The sequence below is a fragment of the Sciurus vulgaris genome (assembly GCF_902686455.1).
Source record: "Sciurus vulgaris genome assembly, chromosome: 1".
Classification (NCBI taxonomy): Eukaryota; Metazoa; Chordata; class Mammalia; order Rodentia; family Sciuridae; genus Sciurus; species Sciurus vulgaris.
The window spans coordinates 120,472,944-120,496,129 of record NC_136461.1 but is presented as its reverse complement, the minus strand read 5'-3'; the positions used below and the strand labels follow the sequence as shown (position 1 = coordinate 120,496,129).

General features: G+C 37.5%; 1 protein-coding gene across 1 annotated transcript; it reads left to right on the top strand.

Moving 5' to 3' along the window:
• Positions 1-21,576: 21,576 nt before the first annotated feature.
• Positions 21,577-22,518, top strand: LOC306639034 (olfactory receptor 10J3-like; the record flags this gene model as incomplete). Its single annotated transcript, XM_079102478.1, has 1 exon — positions 21,577-22,518. The coding sequence occupies one exon, from the start codon at positions 21,577-21,579 to the stop codon at positions 22,516-22,518; it is 942 nt and encodes a 313-aa protein (XP_078958604.1).
• Positions 22,519-23,186: the final 668 nt, after the last annotated feature.

The following is a 23,186-nucleotide window of genomic DNA, read 5'->3' as shown; positions in this document are numbered from 1 at the left end:
CAGCATAGGAAGAAGCAATCACATTACTGAAAGAAAATAGAGTTCTGAAAAATAATGAGTATATATTGTTTATGTAGTGGGGTGGAGAATAGCTTCATTTTTGTCTTCTCTCTCTTTTAAGGCTATCCTCACTACTGTCTTCACATCTATACATCCCTCTCATCTTGGTTCTTTTGGATTCTTTCTTTGATAGCACTTGTCATATTCAATTGAAATTATTTGTTAGCTGACTTTGTTTTTTGATGGTAGAGTTCACACCAGAAGTCCCCAGAGTCCTGCCCAATTTTTGCCTTTTAGGCTTTTGATAAGTATGTGTTAAAGGAACCAATGAATGAGGTACTTCTAGTCTAAAGGAGGAGACTCACACCTCCGCCAGACACACACAGAAGCACTTAGGCACACAGAAACCAGGACAAAGAACTTAAGTGAGAATCTAGACTTCAAAGATCCCAGGCAGTGAGAGGTAGAGAACATGGTTTCTTTTTTAGGGAGATTGCAGGCATGTGGAGCATATGAAGCACCCAAAGAAAAGACAGAAAAACTGGCATACAGATAAACAGGAAAGGATAAAATCTACGGAGCTCATTAAGTTGCAGAAGCTGAGAGCTGCTAGAGAAAATAGACCTGAAAGACAGTATAGGAAAAGATGGATAGATGAACTAAATGTCGCTCTGCCATTATCATTAAGAAGGGACATATGCGATTAATCTTGAGTTAGTTTTCCAATCCTCCATCTGCATCTTGGTAAACAGCTCTTTTTCCAGGAAAGCCAGTAGAATGTTATGTGAATCTTTTTTGCATATATCAGCTTCCTTTATTCCTCAAAGTAATAATGCTCATACTATTCAAAAATAGCTATGATAGAAATGTGAAGAAACTTAATTCCAAAAAGGATTAAAGAGTAGCCTAATATCACACATAGAGTTCATGACAGAACTAACTTAGAAAACCAGTTATCTTGACACTAAACTTGAGTCCTTTTCTACTGAAAAAAATCTCAATTCTGGAAGAAGAAATTCAATTTCAGCTGAGGCACTAATGGATGTAACACTGATACAAGGAAGTGAATGAAGCCTGGAATTTGGGAAGACATTAAAAAATAGAAGAGTTCATTGGATCTTGTTTAGGGTTGGTTTTGATGTCTCTGTAAAGAGACAGGGGAAATGGGTTAATGTAACACAATTTTGTTTAGCTCTTGACATAGCTACTAACACCTGGTGGGAGGGTGGGGCTCAGGAAAGAATGGTGTTCTTGCTTTGTTTGTTTGTTTGCTTAATTTTTTCCTTTTTATCTCTGTTGCTGCAATTCTAGCATCTGTATAGAATCCCCAGCTTCAATATAACTCATATGCACATCACACACACACACACACACACACACACACACACACACACAAATGCATGCACACATTATGACAAGTACATATTTCTGGAAGTTGTGATCCTGATGCTCTATGTTACCTTTCTGAAAAAGGTCAGGACAAGTCACCTAACTATGCTAATAAAATAAATAAGGTAAAGTCAAAATAGCCTATAGATGTCGAAAACTGATGGAATCATGAAGTTGACCCTGAGACTCTCAAATGCTGAGGTAGTTAGGAAATAAAATGCAGATAGTAACATTTGGTTAAAATATACTATATCCTCTCCTATTTAGACAGGCTACATAATTTAAAGTTGAGTAATAACTCTGCAAGGAAATAAAATACTCCTATTTTATTGATGGAAAACTCGAGACTCAGTGGGATAAGCTACTTGTCAGATTCACATGTCTACTAATCAGCAAGACCAGATGTGAAACAGGTATGTCTGACTACTAATCTCATGTATGCCCACTGAATCAAAATCCTATTGAATGAATATTCAGGCAAGGTGTTCAAGTTAGAGGGGGAAAGAATAGCTGTAGGAACAATGTCTACTTCTCAGCCTTGCTGACTCTAAAGATCCCTGGGACATCAGGAGTGGATAACAGCTCTGGGATTATAAAGGTTGCCTTATTTACTCTCTTACCCACAACTTACAGCAAATTCTTTCACTGTTCAAAAAGGAAAATTAGAGAATGTTGTATTTCACTTTATAAGCATGAGATCTCAATCAGCCATTGTGCAAGCTACAAGGAAAGTATGAAATTCTAATGTTAAGAATATCATTAGGAAACCAGAATGGGAAAAGGTAGAATATCAGAAAATTTATAAGCAATTCTCCTCCTCTTTGTTTCTACCGCCAACCATTTACTTCTTGCAAACCTGGCAGAGGAAATAAGAGAAATTCTCTTAGGAGCTGGTGTATCTGAACTTGAAAAGAAAAACAAGAACTGAGATGGACTCTCTCCAAGAGATCTGTTATGGGAGAAATTGAAAACCTCAAGCCGAGAAGGTCAGCATTTTCTGAGTGTCAGAGAAAGCTCCTAGTGGCTAATTCAAGGCTAGTACTTACACTTCTCTTGCCTCAGTGTCTTCCTGTGGGGTTGAAACCTTGGGAAACCCTACATCCCGGCACTCCGTCTATTTACTCCCGAAAGAGAAGCAGATTCACTCTCTCTAGGACACCAAAGACTTCCCCTCAAGCATCACTCCCAGGCACAGGAGTAACCAGAGAGTTTGAGTCTGTACCCTAGGGGCCTCATTAGACATTTAGGCAATTAGTAGAACAAAACTCTTTGCCTTTGGTTACTAATTTGTAGAAGTAGCTTGCATCCTGTAAACTGCAATGTGTTCTGTTAAAAATCCAGAAGAAGCGTGCTAAGTAAAATCATTCACTATTTTTCTATATCTGAGAATGATTTCTTCATCTATTGAATTAACAAGTGTTAATGAACATCTTCTTATGTGCCAGGCAGTAAGCTGAGTTGCTGGGGATATCATCAGGACGAACTTAGCCATGGTATTTGTTCTTACAGAACTGTAGAGGAGGGATACATATAGAGCTGTAACTGATCCATAGTATCTTTATGCAGATTTGAGAAGGGAGCCTCTTCTGGATAGATTCAGTCCATGTACACACTGCTTGGTAAACAGACAATGTATTTATGTAAAATGGCTTACCTTTCTATAACCAGATGGAGCTGTGTACCAAGATTTATGGCTTGTCAATAGACATTGGGCTGAATTTTGTTAACTACACTCCTTGATTAGGTGTCTTTGTGCAGTGTGCAGCCTACTCAACAAGGTATATTTCAAACAAATAATTTCACAAATACGTTGTTACAAATAAAAATGAACATACAAGGAAAAAGGTAGGATAGTATGAAAGCATATAAAATAGGAGAAGTTTGTCTATTGGTCTTGATTTTTCTAAGGAACGATGTTTGAGCTGGAAGGTTTAAGATAAATGGGAGTCGACCAAGTATAGTTAGGAGAAAATTTAAGATAGAGAATAAAACATGAGTGAAAGATTTGATGAACTATTGGCAACAACTCATTCCAAAAAGTGGAAGAAAGCCAAGTTGTGCACAGAGAACTTGAGGGAGAGATCATGTTAGAAGGTGAAAAGGAACGAGGACGTTCAGGACTTTGTACGACTTCAAGCTTATTGTCGGGCTGATGTGGAGCCAACAAAGCTTTTAAGGAAGTGAATAGCTCGATCAGATGTGCATTTCGAAAGGTCTAATTGAAATGTGGAAAATGAATTGGAGAAGAGCAAGTTCGGCAGCAGAAAAGTCAATTAAGGGGCTACATTATGTTCCCGGTGTAAACATAATGGGAGCTGGAACTAGGGTAGAAGACACAGAGACAACTTCGGCTTGTTGGGACATAAAACCAATTCATGATAGGCATCTTAGGGTACCTATCACATTAACAGACCTGCCTTTACTAAGCAGTGACTCAAAAGTCAATTCTCAGATGTTTCTCTAAAGAAAAACAGCCTGACATTTTTGCAGAAACCTGAAGGTTTTCTGCACTGCGATCTTCTTATTGCAGCTTGACAGGATACGGACTCAATTCATGATAATGGAGAATTGTCATAGCCTTTCTCCCAGTAGGTCAACTAGAATGCTTGAATAAAGGATTCACCATATTCCCATGAGAATAGATCTTGATATTGCCACAAATATATATTATAAACACACATACATATCTAGCATATAAAAAGGAATTCTGAATACACTGGATCTACTAGTTTATAAACCTTTAATGGTAGAGCTGTTTACACTTATTCTGTATTAACTTCAGAGCCTTCTATTATTCTTGGTCTTAGCTGGAAATGAATATCATGGGTTACTCTGGAAATTGGCTGAAGTAGCAGATGTGTGATATATTGCCATGTGTCTATCTCAAATAATACATTTGGAAATTGGAAAATAAACCAAGGTGTGTTTGGGACTCCCCGGGTCCACTCTAAGCTAAAATCAAGTCAAAATTCCATTTTTAATTTGACTTTCATGATCTTTCATTGTGAGATGTATTTGGTATCCAGGCATAAGTGTTACTTCAGAGGCACAATCTGGTAATAATCCTAAAGGATGTATGTATATATATTTATAATTCGTCACCCTCATGAATGAATGCAAGTTCCTTTAGGGAAGGTTACCAAAGAATTACAATGCTTATAAGACATCTTTCCCCAGTGTCAAGGGAGTTATCTTTAAGGAGATTTGGCTATTCATGAAGGTCTGGAAATAATAACTGCCTTTAGTGTGAGAATTGGGTGAGAATTCATAATGCTCCATTATGATAACTCAAGTTAGGATTGTGTTTATCATCCTAGAGATTTTTAAAACATATTACTATTATAGAGATCCATTTTTCACTCTCATTTAGTTTTAGGAATACCATGATCAATTAAAAAATGCCAAGGAGCTCTGCAAACAAATAATTCTAATTAAACAGCTAGCCATTTCATGAACCACATCTACTCTTGACTCTGATAGGTGCATGATGCCACTTGGCTCTTGATGCATTGGGATCTCATTTTTCCTATTGAAATCAGGGAGTCATTCAATGGCAACATCTCACCTATTCAACCACGATCTGTAGGGAATTAACTTTACCACTGTTGAGTCCACATTTCAGTTAATCAACTAAGCAAACTATAAGAGCTGCTCTAATCTTGAGCAGACACATTGAAATTGGAATCTCTGGTTAAGTACACACATCAATTCATGCTGCCTATCTGAACATTATGTTTCTTCCTTCTCTGTGCAACAAAGTCAGAATCAATTACTATGCACATGTTCTGGGTTCCTAATGCTATGAATTAGGGATCTTTTGGGATCTGATACTATTTGTGGATTAGGAGGCAATGAGAGGGGGTGGAACAGAGAGAACTTCCATTACTGCTGACAAGTAGATGGTAACAACTTCCTTTTGCAAAAGAAAAAGCAAGTGTAAAATTGAATTAGATTATCATAAGCAACCATTTAAGACACTGGAAGTTGTCTAAAGGCAAGAAATAAACTGAGAAACAATTATGCTAAAAAATTACCTAGAGTTTCAGGTTAGAAGCAAGAATCTGCAGCCATTTAGTGTGGAGAAGCTCCCATGGTCCTTTTCATCCCCACAGTTCAGTGGGCAGGACCTCTAGTTCTAACTGCTTGGTGTTAGCTGTACAAAACAACAGCTCTCCTCTCCCAGGGGTCAGTCTACATTTGGGGTGGAAAATTGGCAGATTTCCTAGCTCAATGTGGCAAACTCATTTAGGAATGGATAAGGGAAAGCCACAGCTCTGCTAACTGATGTGCGGTCTTGGTTCTGGGCAAGGAGCAAATAAGCCATAAATTTAACGTTAAGATCCTGGAAATAAGAGAGTCATAGATGGGTTAAAATAAATACCTCACACATCCCTGGATGCAAAGAAACAATGAATACACAGTGGAGACCTGGGAAATCATGACTAAAAGTGATATCAAACTGATACCCAAGAAGTGGCTGCAACTTTGAGTGCCATGATCTTCCACTTTTGGCAGAAGATGGCAAATTCCAGGCTCTAGGTGTTTGTGCACAATCTCTGACCAAACCATTGGCTAACTGCTAAACTAGGTAGTCACAGGGAAAGCCTGGGAGGCTAAAGCTAAATGATACCAATAACACCATCATCAATAATAATAATATGACAGAATCAGCTCCAAGTCCCAAAGCCAGCGGCGAGCTCCGGCCCACAGGCAGTTTCAGGGACCAGGGCAGGGCAGCCAGAGACTTCTCTAGGAGGCCCTGCCCCCTCCGGCCATAGGCTCTTTCCACGGGGTGATCCAAGAAGGCAGACTAGAGGGTGACTGCATCTCCAGTTGCTCCAGAACCCAGGATTCAAGAAGGGGAGGCATTGAGAGACTTGGACTAAAATAGAGCTACGGGGTGAGTCTCCATCACCGGGGGAAGCTCGACCTGGGCAGCAGGCCCGGATAGGGGCGGCTTATCAAAGCAGGGCAGGGAAGCTAGAGTCTTCCCCAGGTAGCCCTACTCACTCCGGCAGCGGGGTACTCCCATATGGCCAGCTTCTCGGAGCAGGCCACCCAGTGAGAGCCTTTCTGCACAGAACCAGCTCCAAGTCCTGCCAGCAGCAAGCTCCAGCCCACAGGCTTCAGGGACCAGGACAGGGCAGCCAGGGACTTCCACAACCAGCCCGACTCCCTCCGGTGGGAGGCGCCTTTCAAGGCCAGCTTCTCGGAGCAGACTGCCCAGTGAGAGTCTTTCTGCACAGAGCCAGCTCCAAGCCCTGGAACCAGTAGCGGGCTAAGGGCAACTTTATTCAGAAGCACTGCATTATCAAGTTACTCCAAGACTTCAGGCTACTGAAGGCTGGGAGGTGATACACTGGAAATCTACAGGGACACTATAAGCCAATAGAGGAAATCTGCAATATCTCAGAGACCCACTGATATCTGACTAATATGAGAAAACAAGGGAAGAAAATGTCCCAAAGAAACCTAGATACTATATCAATAAAACCCAATGACAGCACAGCAGAAGAAATGTCAGAAAGAAAGTTCAGAATGTACATAATTAAAACAATCAGGGAAGCAAACAAGGAGATGAAAGAGCAAATGCAGGCATTAAATGATCACACCAATCAACCGTTAAAAGAGCAAATATGGGAAGCAAGAGATCATTTCAATAAAGAGATAAAGATACTGAAAAACAAGCCAACAGAAATCCTTGAAATGAAGGAAACAATAAACCAAGTTAAAAACGCCATAGAAAGCAAAACCAATAGGATAGAACACCTAGAAGATAGAACCTCAGACATTGAAGACAAAATATTTAATCTTGAAACCAAAGTTGACCAAACAGAGAAGATGGTAAAAAATCATGAACAGAATCTACAAGAATTATGGGATATCATGAAAAGGCCAAATTTAAGAATTATTGGGATTGAGGACGGCTTAGAGAAACAAACCAAAGGAAGAAAAATCTATTCAATGAAATAATATCAGAAAATTTCGCAAATCTGAAGAATGAAATGGAAAACCAAGAACAAGATGCTTACAGGACTCCAAATATACAAAATTAAAACAGACCCACACCAAGGCACATTATTATGAAAATACCTAACATACAAAATGAAGACAGAATTTTAAAGGCCGTGAGAGAAAAGAATCAAATTGCATTCAGGGGGAAACCAATAAGAATATCAGCAGATTTTTCAATCCAGACCCTAAAAGCTAGAAGGGCCTGGAACAACATTTACCAAGCCCCGAAAAAAAAAAAAAAAAAAAAAAAAAAACGGATGCCAACCAAGAATCTTGTACCCAGCAAAACTTACTTTCAGATTTGATGACAAAATAAGACCCTTCCATGATAAACAAAAGCTAAAGGAATTTACAAAAAGAAAGCCGGCATTACAGAACATTCTCAGCAAAATATTCCATGAGAAAGAGATGAAAAACAACGATGCAAATCAGCAATGGGAGGAACTAGCCTAAAGGAATAGCCAAATAAAGGAGAAACCAAATCATGTCAAAAAACAAAAATGAGTCAAATGACTGGGAATACAAATCATATCTCAATAATAACTGTGAATCTTAATGGCCTGAACTCATCAATCAAAAGACATAGACTGGAAGATTGGATTAAAAAGAAAAATCCAACAATATGCTGCCTGCAAGAGACTCATCTCATAGAAAGAGATACCCATAGACTAAAGGTGAAAGGATGGGAAAAAACATACCACGCACGTGGACACAGCAAAAAAGCTGGAGTATCCATCCTCATTTCAGATAATGTGGACTTCAAGCCAAAACTAGTCAGAAGGGAAAAAGAAGGACATTACATACTGCTTAACGGAAGCATAAATCAGCAAGATATAACAATCATAAATATCTATGCCCCGAACATTGGCTCATCCATTTATGTTAAACAAATCCTTCTCAATTCCAAAAATCAAATAGACCACAACACAATAATACTAGGCGATTTTAACACACCTCTCTCACCACTGGACAGATGTTCCAAACAAAAATTGAATAAAGAAACCATAGATCTCAAAAACACAATCAACAATTTAGACTTAAAGACATATACAGAATATACCATCTAACAAAGAATGAATACACTTTCTTCTCAGCAGCACTTGGATCCTTCTCTAAAATAGACCATATTTTAGGCCACAAAGCTACTGTTAGCAAATACAAGAAGATAGAGAACTACCTTGTACTCTATCAGATAATAATGGATTGAAATAAGAAATAAATGACAGAATAAAAAACAGAAGCTTCTCCAATACCAGGAGATTAAATAATACACTATTATATGATGAATGGATAACAGAAGACATCAGGAGGGAAATTAAAAAATTCTTAGAAGTAAACGAGAAAAAAGACACATCATATCAAAATCTCTGGGACACTATGAAAGCAGTACTTAGAGGAAGATTTGTTTCATGGGGCGCATTCAACAAAAGAAGTAGAAATCAACAAATAAACGACCTAACACTACAGCTCAAAGCCCTAGAAAAAGAAAAGCAGACCAACATGAAAAGTAGTAGAAGACAGGAAATAGTTAAAATCAGACCTGAAATCAACGAAATTGAAACAAAAGAAACAATCAGAAAAATTAACAAAATAAATCGTTGGTTCTTTGAAAAAATAAACAAAATTGATAAACCCTTAGCCACACTAACAAAGAGAAAGAGTGAGAAAACTCAAATTACTAAAATTCGGAATGAAAAAGGAAATATCACAACAGACATGAGTGAAATACAAAACATAATTAGAAGCTATTCTGATAATCTATACTCCAACAAAACAGAAAACCTCAAAGACATCAACAAGTTTCTAGAGACATATGAATTACCTAAACTGAACGAGGAGGATATACACAACTTAAATAAATCAATTTCAAGCAATGAAACAGAAGAGGTCATCAAAAGCCTACCAACAAAGAAAAGTCCGGGACCAGATGGGTTCTCAGCCCAGTTCTACAAAACCTTTAAAGAAGAGCTCATTCCAATACTTCTCAAAGTATTCCATGAAATAGAAGAGGAAGGAACCCTCCCAATCTCATTCTATGAAGCCAATATCACCTGATACCTAAACCAGACAGAGACACATTGAAGAAAGAAAATTTCAGACCAATATCCTTAATGAACATTGACGCAAAAATTCTAAACAAAATTTTAGCAAATCGCATACAAAAATACATTAAAAAGATAGTGCACCACGGTCAAGTGGGTTTTATCCCAGGGATGCAAGGTTGGTTCAACATCCAAAAATCAATAAATGTTATTCACCATATTAACAGACTTAAAGTTAAGAATCACATGATTATTTCAATAGACACAGAAAAAGCATTTGATAAAATACAGCATTCCTTCATGCTCAAAACACTAGAAAAAATAGGGGTCGTGGGAACATTCCTTAATATTGTAAAGGCCATCTACGCTAAGCCCATGGCCAATATCATTCTAAATGGTGAAAGACTGAAAGCATTCCCCCTAAAAACTGGAACAAGGCAGGGATGCCCTCTTTCACCACTTCTATTCAACATCATTCTTGAGACTCTAGCCAGAGCAATTAGACAAACCAATGAAATTAAAGGGATACGAATAGGAAAAGAACAACTCAAACTATCCCTGTTCGCTGATGACATGATTATATATTTAGAGGAACCTGGAAATTCCACCAGAAAACTTTTAGAACTCATAAGTGAATTCAGTAAAGTAGCAGGTTACAAGATCAATGCTCATAAATCCAATGCATTTTTATACCTAAGTGATGAATCTTCAGAAAGAGAAATTAGGAAAACCACCCCATTCACAATAGCAGCGAAAAAATAAAATACTTGGGAATCAGTCTCACAAAAGAGGTGAGAGACCTCTACAATGAGAACTACAGAACACTAAAGAAAGAAATTAAAGAAAACCTTAGAAGATGGAAAGATCTCCCATGTTCTTGGATAGGAAGAATTAATATTGTCAAAATGGCCATACTACCAAAAGTGCTATACAAATTCAATGCAATTCCAATTAAAATCCCAATGATGTGCCTTACAGAAATAGAGCAAGCAATTATGAAATTCATCTGGAAGAATAAGAAACCCAGAATTGCTAAAGCAATCCTTAGTAGATAGAGTGAAGCAGGGGGCATCGCAATATCAGAATTCAACTCTACTACAAAGCAATAGTAACAAAAACGGCATGGTATTGGTACCAAAATAGACAGGTAGATCAATGGTACAGAATAGAGGACATGGACACAAACCTAAATATATATAATTTTCTCATACTAGAAAAGGGGCCAAAAATATGCAATGGAGAAAAGATAGCCTCTTCAACAAATGGTGCTGGGAAAAATGGAAAACCATACGCAACAGAATGAAATTAAACTCCTATCTCTCACCCTGCACAATACTCAACTCAAAATGGATCAAAGACGTCGGAATCAGACCAGACACCCTGCATCTTATAGAAGAAAAAGTAGGTCCAAATCTTCAACTTGTTGGCTTAGGATCAGACTTCCTTAACAGGACTCCCATAGCACAAGAAATAAAAGCAAGAATCAACAACTGGGATAGATTCAAACTAAAAAGCTTTCTCTCAGCAAAGGAAACTATCAGTAAAGTGAAGAGAGAGCCTACAGAATGGGAGAATATCTTTGCCACTCATACTTCAGATAGAGCACTAATTTCCAGAATCTATAAGGAACTCAAAAAACTCTACAACAAGAATACAAATAATCCAATCACCAAATGGGCTAAAGAAATGAACAGACACTTCACAGAAGAAGATGTACAAGCAATCAACAGATATATGAAAAAATGTTCAACATCTTTAGTAATAAGAGAAAAGCAAATCAAAACTACCTTAAGATTTCATCTCACCCCAATTAGAATGGCAATTGTCAAGAACACAAGCAACAATAGGTGTTGGGGGGGATGTGGGGAAAGAGGTACACTCATACATTGCTGGTGGGGTTGCAAATTAGTGCAGCCACTCTGGAAAGCAGTATGGAGATTCCTCAGAAAGCTTGGAATGGAACCACCATTTGAACCAGCTATCCCACTCCTTGGCCTATACCCAAAAACTTAAAATCAGCATACTACAGAGATACAACCACAACAATGTTCATTGCTGCTCAATTCACAATAGCCCGATTGTGTAACCAACCTAGATGCCCTGCAGTTGATGAATGGATAAAGAAACTGTGGCATATATATACAATGGAATATTACTCTGCCATGAACAATGATAAAATTATGGCTTTTGCAGGCAAATGGATGAAATTGGAGAATATCATGCTAAGTGAGATAAGCCAATCTCAAAAAACTAAAGGACAAATGATCTCGCTGATAAGCGGATGAGGACATATAATGGGGGTCGGAGGGGTTAGCGTTAGCATTAGGGTTAGGGGTAGTTTTAAGGTTAGGGATAAGGAAGGTGGTAAGAATGGAGGAAGGAAGGACTGTATAGAGGGAAAAGAGGGGTGGGAGTGGTGGGGGGAAGGGAAAAAAATAACAGAATGAATCAAACAACATTACCCTATGTAAATTTATGATTACACAAATGGTATGCCTTGACTCCATGTACAAACAGAGAAACAACATGTATCCCATTTGTTTTAAATTAAAAAAAGAAAAAAAACCAATAATAATATGATTCGTATAATCATACTTGTACACAGGTAATGTCTGTCTCCTTCCAACCATTTTTCTTCCCCCCCCCTCTCATTTCCCTCTATGTAATCTAAAGTTCCTCCATTCTTCTCTCATTCCCTGCCTGCCCACCCCCATTATATATCATCATCCACTTATCAGGGAAAACATTCAGCCTTTGGCTTTTTGGGATTGGCTTATTTCACTTACATGATATTCTCCAATTCCATCCATTTATCTGCAAGTGCCATAATATTATTCTTCCTTATGGCTGAATAATATTCCATTGTGTGTATATACCACAGTTTCTTAACCATTCATCTGTTGAAGGGTATCTAGGTTGGTTCCACAATCTAGCTATTGTGAGTGGAGCTGCTATAAATATTTATGTGGCTGTGTTACTGTAGTATGTTAATTTTAAGTCCCCTGAGTATAAACCAAACAATGGGATAACTGGTTCAAAAGGTGCATCTATTCCAAGTTTGCTGAGGATTCTCCACACTGCTCTCCGTAGTGGCTGCACCAATTTGCAACATCGTGTACAAGCATAGAAAGGAAATGATATACCCTGTTTGTGTACAAGGAATCAAAATGCAGTCTGTAAAAATTTAAAAAATTTAAAAAAAAGAAGACATCAACACAAATGACTAGATATGTGTGTGTATGTATGTGTACGCATGCACACCTGTTTATGTTTCTGGGAATCAGAGCCTTGTATGTCTAAAATGGGAAGTTATACTCCATATATACATAATATGCCAAAATACTTTCTACTGTCATGTATATCTAAAAAGAACAAATAAAATTAAAAAACAATAATAATAATCTGAGAATACATAAGCATTTTCATAAAGCAGTTTTTGCATTTAAGTTGAAGAAGAAACTAAAAAGGAAACAACATTTGAAAATAATTAACAAAATCCAGAGTTACTGAAGCATATTCAGTTTTTAACCAAATATTTCATGTAATGAAATAGAAAACTGTGCCCAAACTAAAGGGGAAAAAGCAGTCAATAGAAATCTGATTCTGAACGGGAACTTAGATTTAGCAAACTAAGAAATGAATATACATCTTATAAATATGTTCATAGAATTAAGTAAAACTATTTTCAATGTAAGCTTTCTAAATGTAAATATTTATATCATATAAATATGTATTTTTATTACATAATACATTTATACTACATATATTTATACTACATATTTATATATTATTAGCATATTAGTTGTATTTGTGTACAATAAGTATTAATTTACAGTTCCTTATGAGTTTCTTTTTTTTTCTTAGGAGTTTCTTTTATGTTACTTTTAATATATTTTCATTATTTTTCATTACTGTTTCCTCTAAGGATATATTTTCCTTCTATATAACAAACTCCAAACTCCTGTTCACGTTTCTCTTAATTCATGTCTGCTGATGATACTTTCTCTCTCTCTCTCTCTCTCACACACACACACGCCTGCACACACATGAAGCCATTTTTGCTCTGTTTTCCTTCTTAAAGGTCATTTTCTCTGAGTGTAGAATTCTAGGTTGGCAGTTACTTTCTTTAAGCTCTTTGAAGATGTAATTCCATTGATGGCTATTCTCTATTACTGCTATTAAAAGAAAAATTAATAACCTTGTTTTAATTCCATGGAAATAATGTAGCTTTTTTCTCTATCTTTGCTTTTAGAATTTTTTAATCTATTTTTTTCTATTTTCCTAGATATGCCTACATGCATTGTGTGTGTGTATTTATCTGCTTGTAATTCAGAGTGATTATTAAATCTATATCTTGATGTTTTCCTCAAACTTGGAAAATTCATAGCTATAATTTTTCATATATTACTTCAGATACATTCTATCTCTCCTATCAATCTTGTACTCCAATTAAATATATACTTATATGTTTACACGGGGGTTCTATATGCTTCTGTGCTCTTTTATACATATCATTTTATGCTTCAGTCGGGACATTTTCTTCTCATGTCTTCTAATTCACTGAATTTTATTCCAATGATTTCTAATGTGCTATTAAAACATTCTACTAAGTTCATAGTTCCAGTTAGTGTACTTTTTACTTCTAGTGTTTTCACTTAATTTTATTTAATGTTTTTAAACTTTCTGCTGTGATTTCACATCTATTTTCTTAACCTAATAATTATTAGTAGTTTTCTACTGATGCATAACAAATGCTATGAGTTCAGTAGCTTAAAGCAACATATATTTATTATCTTGCCCTTTTCTGGGCAGGTGTCTGGGTGTGGCATAACAGAGTCCTCTGTTCAGATTCTCACATACCTGTAATAAAAGTTTCAGGAGTATTTTCCTTCCTGCAGCTTGGCATCAACTTCCAAACTCAGGTCATTGTTCAGAGAATTTAGTTCCTTGTGATTTTAGAGGCTGTTTTAGAGTTTGTTTCCTTTTTCTTGCTGTCAACCATAACTGCTCTCAGTTCCTAGAGGTTGCCCACATTTTTTTTTTTTTTTTTTTTTTTTTTTTTTTTTTTTTTTGCACAAGCCTCTTAAGTCCTCTTCTTAAAGCAACTTACTTCTTCAGAGCCAGCAAGGAAATATCTCTCCCTTGGATACATCTTACTACATAAGAATACAGCTGAGCATCATTGCTGAGATGGACTCATGTAACATAACGTAAGGGGGTGATGTCTCATTGTCTTCTCAATCTTCTGTTGGATAGAGGTAAGTCACAGTTCTGGCCACACTCAAAGGAAGGGGACGATATATGACTGATTCATTGTGGATCATTTTAGGAAAAATCTGTCACAATTACAATCACCTTAGTTGTGTCTTATAAATGCATTATATTTATATGGGTCTATTTCTACTTAGTACTTTTAAAAACTATTTCTTGATTTTTAATCCTTTGGTGGTTTCTCTTATATGCCTAGTGTAAATTAATGCATCTTGAAAACTGTATATCAGGAGTCCTTAAATGTTTTAGAAAAGGGTCAGAAAATCAGTCACTTAGATTTTTTAGATCATCTCTCATTTAGATCACCTCTGTTGTAACTATTAAATCTTGTCACAGTAGTATGAAAGCAACCATATATAATACATAAGTGAAGAAATGTGGTTATGTTGTAAAAGAAGACTTGAGATTTGGATACCAAAATTTTGAATTTCATAAAATTTTTACATTTCACAAAATGTTATCTTCTTTTGAATTGCTTTTAATCACTTAAAAATGTAAAAGCCATTACACAGCTTGCAGGCCGCACAAAAACAGGTGGTGGGCTCATGAGCTGAAGGGCTGTAGGTTGTGCCTCCCTGTTATAAATGAAAAAAAATATAAAGACAAATTGAGGCTCTGGATTATATTATCTTCCTCAGTAAAGATTTTATTTTACTTCCTGGCAGGTAGTTAGACTAGGGACACAATCATATTTATCTAACTAGAGACTAAACTAATTTGAAGTGAGTTTCAGTCTCTGTGAGGGTTAATTTATTTCTCATTTACCTCTTTGAGTAGGATGTATCCCTAAGCATATGGAGAATGTCAGCCGATCTGCTCAGTTTGTTAGTTCTTTTGACCAAAAACCACAAAGAACAATTTATACTTCCTCAAGGAAACTACAAAGCAATGAATATCCGGCTAACATTTCTGCATACCCCCTCTGGAATCTGGACCTCTCAAATACTTTCTGCCTTTGTAGACAAATTCACGTATTACAGTCATTATAGTACCATTCTAGGAATAAAGGATACCTAATTCCCTTCTTTGGTTTTTTAGCAACATGAAGAATAGCAGGATGGAAAGAACTCTAGTAAGTACTTACTTATTTTCTTTCTTTTGTATGGCCTTGGTTTAAAATTTGTAGAGACACATATACATGCACTTTACCATGTTATTGGAAGGTGATATATTGGGATGCAAAATCTAGCAAACCTTCTCCTCCTCATCACAACCACCACATTATCATCATATCACTCACAAAAGAATGAAAAAGGCCCAGATAAGAAAATTTCCATCTAAACACTCATGAAGTTAGCAGCAAATATGAAATTAAGTTCAGGGTAAATCATGTCACTAGTCTAAATTTTTTGACCATTACCAAAGCAGCTCCACAGGGTGTTACCACTAGCAGGACAACCATTAAACAAAATTTCAATTTGCTTTCAGGCTTACCAATACACACAACTTATATAGCTGGGTGTCCTGCATTTTATCCTGTTTTTCCATTTTTCAACTCAGTGTCCTGTGGAAAATAATATCTGTTATACCTGTTTTATCTTCTGAGAAACAAGTGTAATTATACTGCCTCAAGTTTATTGTTAGGTAAAATGAATGAATATATGTATATTCCACAGCTTTGTACCTACCATATGATAACATAGAATGAGTATAGCAATTATTGTTTAGAATGCCCAGCTCTAGGTACAATGAGAGAACAACAGATGAATGAGAGAGTCTACCTAAATGTGCTCATAACTGAGTTAGGAATATAATAAGATCAATACTAAGAAATGATTAAAAAGTGTGATGATTGAGTGCCAACTTTTACATACTTTGAGACTATAGACATATTACAATCTATTTGAGCTATAGAAAATGAGATGGATTTTGTATATGGAGGATGACCTGTCATGACTGAGACCTGGAGCCAAACTGAACTCAAAACTCCAAAATAAATGTAAGGGGTGTGGTAATCAAAGCAAAATGAGAAATATCAGTTTAAAAGTCTAAAAACTCATACAACAGAATTCAGAAACAGAACTGATGAATCTACCCAGAAACTTTAAATTGGTTTCAAGTGTCAAAGCACCTAAAGGTCAGCCCTGTATGTACCCGGTAGTAGGAATCCATACTTAACCCCACTGGGCAATTGTCACTTCTCTTGTCTCAAAATGAAGAGTCATTCCACAAGGCCTTAAGTTCCCCTTCCCTTGGCACAGGAGAAATGGAAAGAAAACATGACATGGATCCTAATAGGACCAACTTAGAGCAAAGACGAGCCTTTTCACCCCAGAGATTGGTTCTAATAGCTTAGCTAATTCCATTCTCCTAAGTGGTGTTCTCTGGATTGGGAAATGAGCTGCCTTGGTAATGAGGTCTCCAGGCATTCTGCTGTTTGGATTGAGGCTTCTGCCATTGAATCACTTGAGAGTAATAACTGCTTTTTGGAGAGAGAGAGACCCAGAATTTGAGACAGAAGATCAGTACATTATGAAGAACTTCCAATCAGGGCTACTACTTTGTAACCCAAAGACAAGCTTCTTTCAGTGGGTGGGGCTATGAAAATCTGGAGAAACTGTGACATTTTTTGTCCTTCACTTTGGTCTCAAACACAGGAAGACTGAGATAGACCTTATTTCCTTCTTCTCTAAACAGTTGTTTTTAGTTGTGACATTTTGGGTGGTGCCTAGAGATTTGCCAGCAAAGGGGGAATTTTTCTAAAACCGTCACTCTGCTCAGTAAGACTACTAACCCTGTCATAAGAAAACTTATAGATGATTCAGTAAAATAGCATAGCTCCACAAAGTGTTCTAAAGCTAAGTAAGAACTGGGTTTTAAATAATTTTATGAAGGACATTGACAAAAATTTTGGAAATATTTTATCACCCTAGTAAAAATATGTATAATCTATTGTTTTAAGTAGTCAAATTTCCAGAATGGTAGATGTGACTCAGACATGAGCATAAGTCTCTAGAAGACCCAAGAATCAGGCTACCTGGTGAGTATCATTTCCTTGGGTACCAGGATGGGGAATGTTTATTAAAGCATAAACTTGGTTGTCACATAGCAGTGACAGTTTATAGGGGAAAACATGATGTCTCCTGGGGAAGATTTTGGAAATTCAGTGAATAGTGTAATGTAGAGAAAAGGGACATAAAACACTTGAAAGGTCTTTAATTGGGTCTTATACCAAAAGTTGTTCAAGAGTCTAAGCCCCAAGGGAGCAAGCACCATCTTGCTGGTTTTTCCTTTCTTAGCACTAGCATAGTACTTACGCTTTGTGACCACTGAACACATTGATCTGCTGGAAGAAATGATTTTGATTAGTAAAATCAAGTCAAATAGTGGTTTAAGTAAATAAAAACTACACAGTAAGTCGTATGTTTTGTTTTTGCTTTTTGTTTTGAGGTCTGTTTGATGGTTTGCAGTCCTGGGGATTGAACACAGGGATGCTCTATCAGTGAGTGACGTTCCCAGTTCTTTTTATTTTAGATTTGAGACAGGCTCTCACTAAATTCCTGAGGTTGATCTCAGCCTCCCAAGTCACTGAGATTATAGGTGTGCACTACTTGTACCCAGTGCACAGTGGATTTTTAAAAATTCAGAAAACAACAGGATAAGATTTATTCTCTGGGGAAACATAATAAACAGTATATTCAGTTAGGATTTGGTCAAGGACCAGCCTTGTGTGACTTTTCTTTTATTTGAAAGACAGGAAAGGCAATAAAATTGCCGAAGTCAAAGACAGTATCCGAATGTGGTTATTTCTGTCCATCTGAACCTTCCCTACAATTTCTTCCTCTTATCTTTCACTTCTTTCCTATATTTCCTAGATCCTAGATAAGTAATCCTTCTTTTTCTAATTCTTGGATCATACCACCCCATTTTGCACCCCTTTACTGATTGTTGTATCTGCTGGATTCTCACATATTGGTGCTGATGGAGTTTCAGAGGTATTAGGAACTTAGAGTTGACTAATAGTCTGGCAGTAGAGGGAATCAGAAATACTTCAGGCCACAAGTATGTGTGAGGTCTGCTTGACATGAGGAATCTTCTAGTGAAGAGTCACAGGTCTCCTAGTGAAGAGGAATCACATGGTAAGATTTCTGTGCATGAATTTAAATGTCTACAAATATAATGGAAACTGTGAGTTAACATTGATAGACTCTGAACTATCAATTACAAGATAACAAGTGATCTGGATATCACTTTAGGTCATTCCTACATATATTGGTTGGATGGGCTATTCTGATCCATGGGAAAAGTAAAATACTAGTTATTATCCAGAGGGGATTAGAGACAAAACTGAAAATTGCATTCTTCCTAATCCATGGCTATGTTAAAAATGTGTGTGTAGCAGTATATTAATCCAATCAATGTACTTCAGAGGTTTTTAAAAGGAAAAAATCCATATGAGCAAGTGGAAGGTAAATGATGAAATTTATAAAACCAAGGCTCAAGTAATCAAAGGACTGTTTACAATCTAGGAGTGTTAAAATGAATCCCTTAACTCCACTTCTGTTCTTCTCCTATTACAAACTTCAACTGGATCATTTGTGAAAAATAAAAAGGCATAACCACTCATAAAACTTACTATTTTATAAGGACTTCCAACATGTTCAGCACTAGGTCAAATTCTTTAACACATTGACCTATTTAATTCTCTTAGCAACTCTGTATTTTATTACTATAATCAATTTACAAATGAGTTTGAATATTGTGCTTAAAATTTTGAAGAGCTATTGAAAAAACTCACTCAGGGGAGGTCCATGTGCTGAGTTTTTCTGAAAGATTACAATGACAACAGTTGGTAGAAACATACCCAAAGTGACAAGTGTGAGTTAGGGGACCATCACATTATCATAGGGTATGATGATGGTCATCAGAAGTTGGGTGTTGGTAGATAGTACAGAAAGAAGGGGACAGAGAGGAGAGAGTTTCAGGAGGGACTGCCACTGAGGGGTTTGGAAAAGAGAAGGGAGGTAATTCCACTGACTCTCAACCTTCTGAATGGTGAAACCTGGTTAAGGGTCAAGGTGAAACCTGACCTAGTACATTCGTCCTGTTAGGTTCACTTGGGGTAAGACAAAATGTAGATGTGCCAATTCATTTCTATCCTCACCATAGCTTGGAATTGTAGTAAAACATAGGGCATCTGGACCTTGTCTGGTTAAATGAATTTATCTTTGCTGTCACACTAGGAAAGTCTATTTTCCTACTTGAGGGGACATCTTCAGGTTCACTCTGCTCCTTTTCCCTCTTTTGATTAGAATTCAAGGAGATAAGTTACATTTCTACAGTGCCTTATAAAATAATTTTTCATGGCCTTAGAGGATATTGGTTGCAGGATCTATGGGAAGACTAGTCAGCTCCCTTTTCTAGTTTTCCAGGATCACAGGGGATGTAGGTGCAGGGCTCAGGGAAGTGAAAATTAGGACTAGACTAGGGCTCTGGGAAAGTAGTCATTGTGGGGACCTTGCAGGGCACATGGTAGTGAATGCTGCAGACACTGTTGAAAAAATATCAGTCCCAGGAATCATTTGTCTTTCACTAGGTCACTGTTCTTTGGCTCCTTGGGGAACTAATTTAGGGGGGTTGAGGAGGAGCTAAAAAGCTGGGTGCAGTCTACATCTCATTGGCTTCTCCCTTCACCAAAGGCCAGTTCTTAAATGGCAAAAAGTCTGTTTCTTTCTTTTTAAGCAGCTTTATTGAAGCACAATTGATATTCAATAAGTTGAACATATTTAATGTATTTGATGAGTTTGAACCCATGAAATCCACCAGTACAATCAAAGAACAAACATTACCTTCAAATCCTGCATCACTTGATTTTCTGTTTCATTTGTGTCATAATAAGACACTTAACATGAAATCTACCCTCCAAACAGATTTTTAAGTTTACAGCTCCTTAGTTCCTTTATCCTGGATCCTGGTAAATACAAGTTTCTGCTTTTATCAGTTTGACTAGTTTAGGTACCTTACATAAATGAAGTCATGCAACTTTTGCTCTTCTGTGACTGGTTTACTTCACTTAGCATAATATTGTCTAGTTTATCATGTTGTTGCAAATGGAAGATTTCTTCCTTTTTAAAGCTGAATAATATTCCATTCTATTTATGTACCACATTTTTATTCACTAATTAATTCATACTAATTCATTAGTTTGTCTCTTGACAACTTGTTTCCATAAGTTGTCTATTGTGCAGAGTGCTGCAATAAACATGGGTGTACAAATATCTTTGATGTTCTGATTGCAACTCAGGTAACTGAAAAACTGATTAACATCACTAATCACTGGGAACTGCAAATCGAAACCACAATATCACCTCCCAACAATTGTCATGGATAATATTTTTAAAAACTCCCCAAAACTATTCTCAATAGATAACAAGAGTTAGAAAGAATTTGTAGATATTGAAATCCTTTTACACCTGTAGTGGGAATGTAAAATGGTGCAGCCACCATGGAACATAGTAGGAAAGTTCCTCAAATACTTAAAAATAGAACTACTGTATAATCCAGGAATCCAACTTCTGGGTGTATAGTCAAGAAATTGAAATCAGGTAACTGTTGCTACAAATCTATTTTATTTTATTTTATTATTTTATTTTTCTGTCTTTCCTATCACCTCTGTCTCTGCTCTTAATCCCAAGGCAGTAGGGGAAACCCGTCTATAGTATCAAGGAAGAAGGTGGGCAAAGAGGCAGACTGAACAGTTGGTCAATAGGTGAACATTGATGACCTCTGGGGTCTGAGGCTTTGCCCAAAGGCTGGGCACACTTTACTAAAGGCTTGGGCTCAGCCAACTCTGTTTCGTGGTTCACTCATCACACCTTACTTTCCTTTACCCAGCTCTTTCTGACCTAGGCCTGCCTGAATGCCAAAGCCAAATTCTACTTTTGTGACTGAATTTCTCTTTGAAGGCTTCTCCAGCTTTGGGTGGCAGCACAGGCTTATCTTCTTTATTGTTTTTCTAACCTTGTACCTGCTGACTCTGTCTGGCAATGTGATTATCGTGACCATTATTCACCTGGACCGTCACCTCCGTATACCAATGTACTTCTTCCTGAGCATGCTCTCTGTCTCTGAGACCTGCTACACTGTGGCCATCATTCCCCGTATGCTTTCTGGCCTCCTGAATCCTCATCAGACCATAGACATCCAAAGCTGTGCCACCCAGCTCTTCTTCTATCTCACCTTTGGCATCAACAATTGCTTCCTGCTCACAGCCATGGGATATGACCGCTATGTGGCCATCTGCAACCCCCTGAGGTATTCAGTCATCATGGGTAAGAGGACCTGTGTCCAGTTGTCATCTGCGTCACTGGGAATTGGTCTGGGCATGGCCATTGTCCAGGTAACATCTGTGTTTGACCTGCCCTTCTGTGATGCCTTTGTTATTTCCCACTTCTTCTGTGATGTGAGACCCCTTCTGAAGCTTGCCTGTATAGACACCACTCTCAATGAGATAGTCAACTTTATTGTCAGCGTCTGTGTCCTTGTCCTACCGATGGGCCTGGTCTTCATCTCCTATGTCCTCATCATCTCCACCATTCTTAAGATTGCTTCTGCAGAGGGTCGGAAGAAGGCTTTTGCCACCTGTGCCTCCCACCTCACAGTGGTCATCATCCACTATGGCTGTGCCTCCATCATCTACCTCAAACCTAAGTCCCAGAGCTCCCTGGGGCAGGACAGACTCATCTCAGTGACGTACACGGTCATCACCCCCCTGCTGAACCCTGTGGTGTACAGCCTGAGGAATAAGGAAGTCAAAGATGCTCTCCGCAGAGCCATAGGGAGAAAGCCCATCTCCCCTTAAGCAGGACAGATTGTGAAAGCTTTTTTGTCTTTTTGTTTTCTTTTCGTGTATAATGTACTACTTTTTATTCTATTTCATACATATCCATACATATAGGATCAAAAAGAGTTGAACTAAGAGTTGGGCTAAGCTGAACTAAGTCAAATTGGGTGCTAAAACTGGGGTAGTCTTGCTTTTCCATGTCCTGCTTTATAGGATGAGAAAATGACTTGGCAGACAGGTAAGAATAGAGTAGGAAGATCTATATGCCTGTGTCACTCATACCCAGGTGCATCCATGCACACTTGCACATAGCAACACACATCCTGAGAATATTTTTGGTTACTTATACAAATCCAGTTAGACACAAAGTTCTGCAGGGTCCTAAAAAACTGATGAATAAATAGTTTGGAAACCGCCTCAGAAACAGTTCTTTGTTGTTTTTTGGTGTTGTTTAGAGTTTCAGAGTAATTTTTGCAGTCATCAAAAAGAGTAATTTGGAGAGGGGTAGGGAGGAATGAAGGAACTTTGTGCAGAGAGAAGTGAGGGGAGGGGTGGGGCAGTGAGGATGGAAGAACAGTAGAGTGAGACAGACATTATTACCCTATATACATGTATGATTACACCAGTGGTGTGACTCAGCTCCATGTACAGCTAGAGGAATGAGAAGTTATGCGCCATCTGTGTAC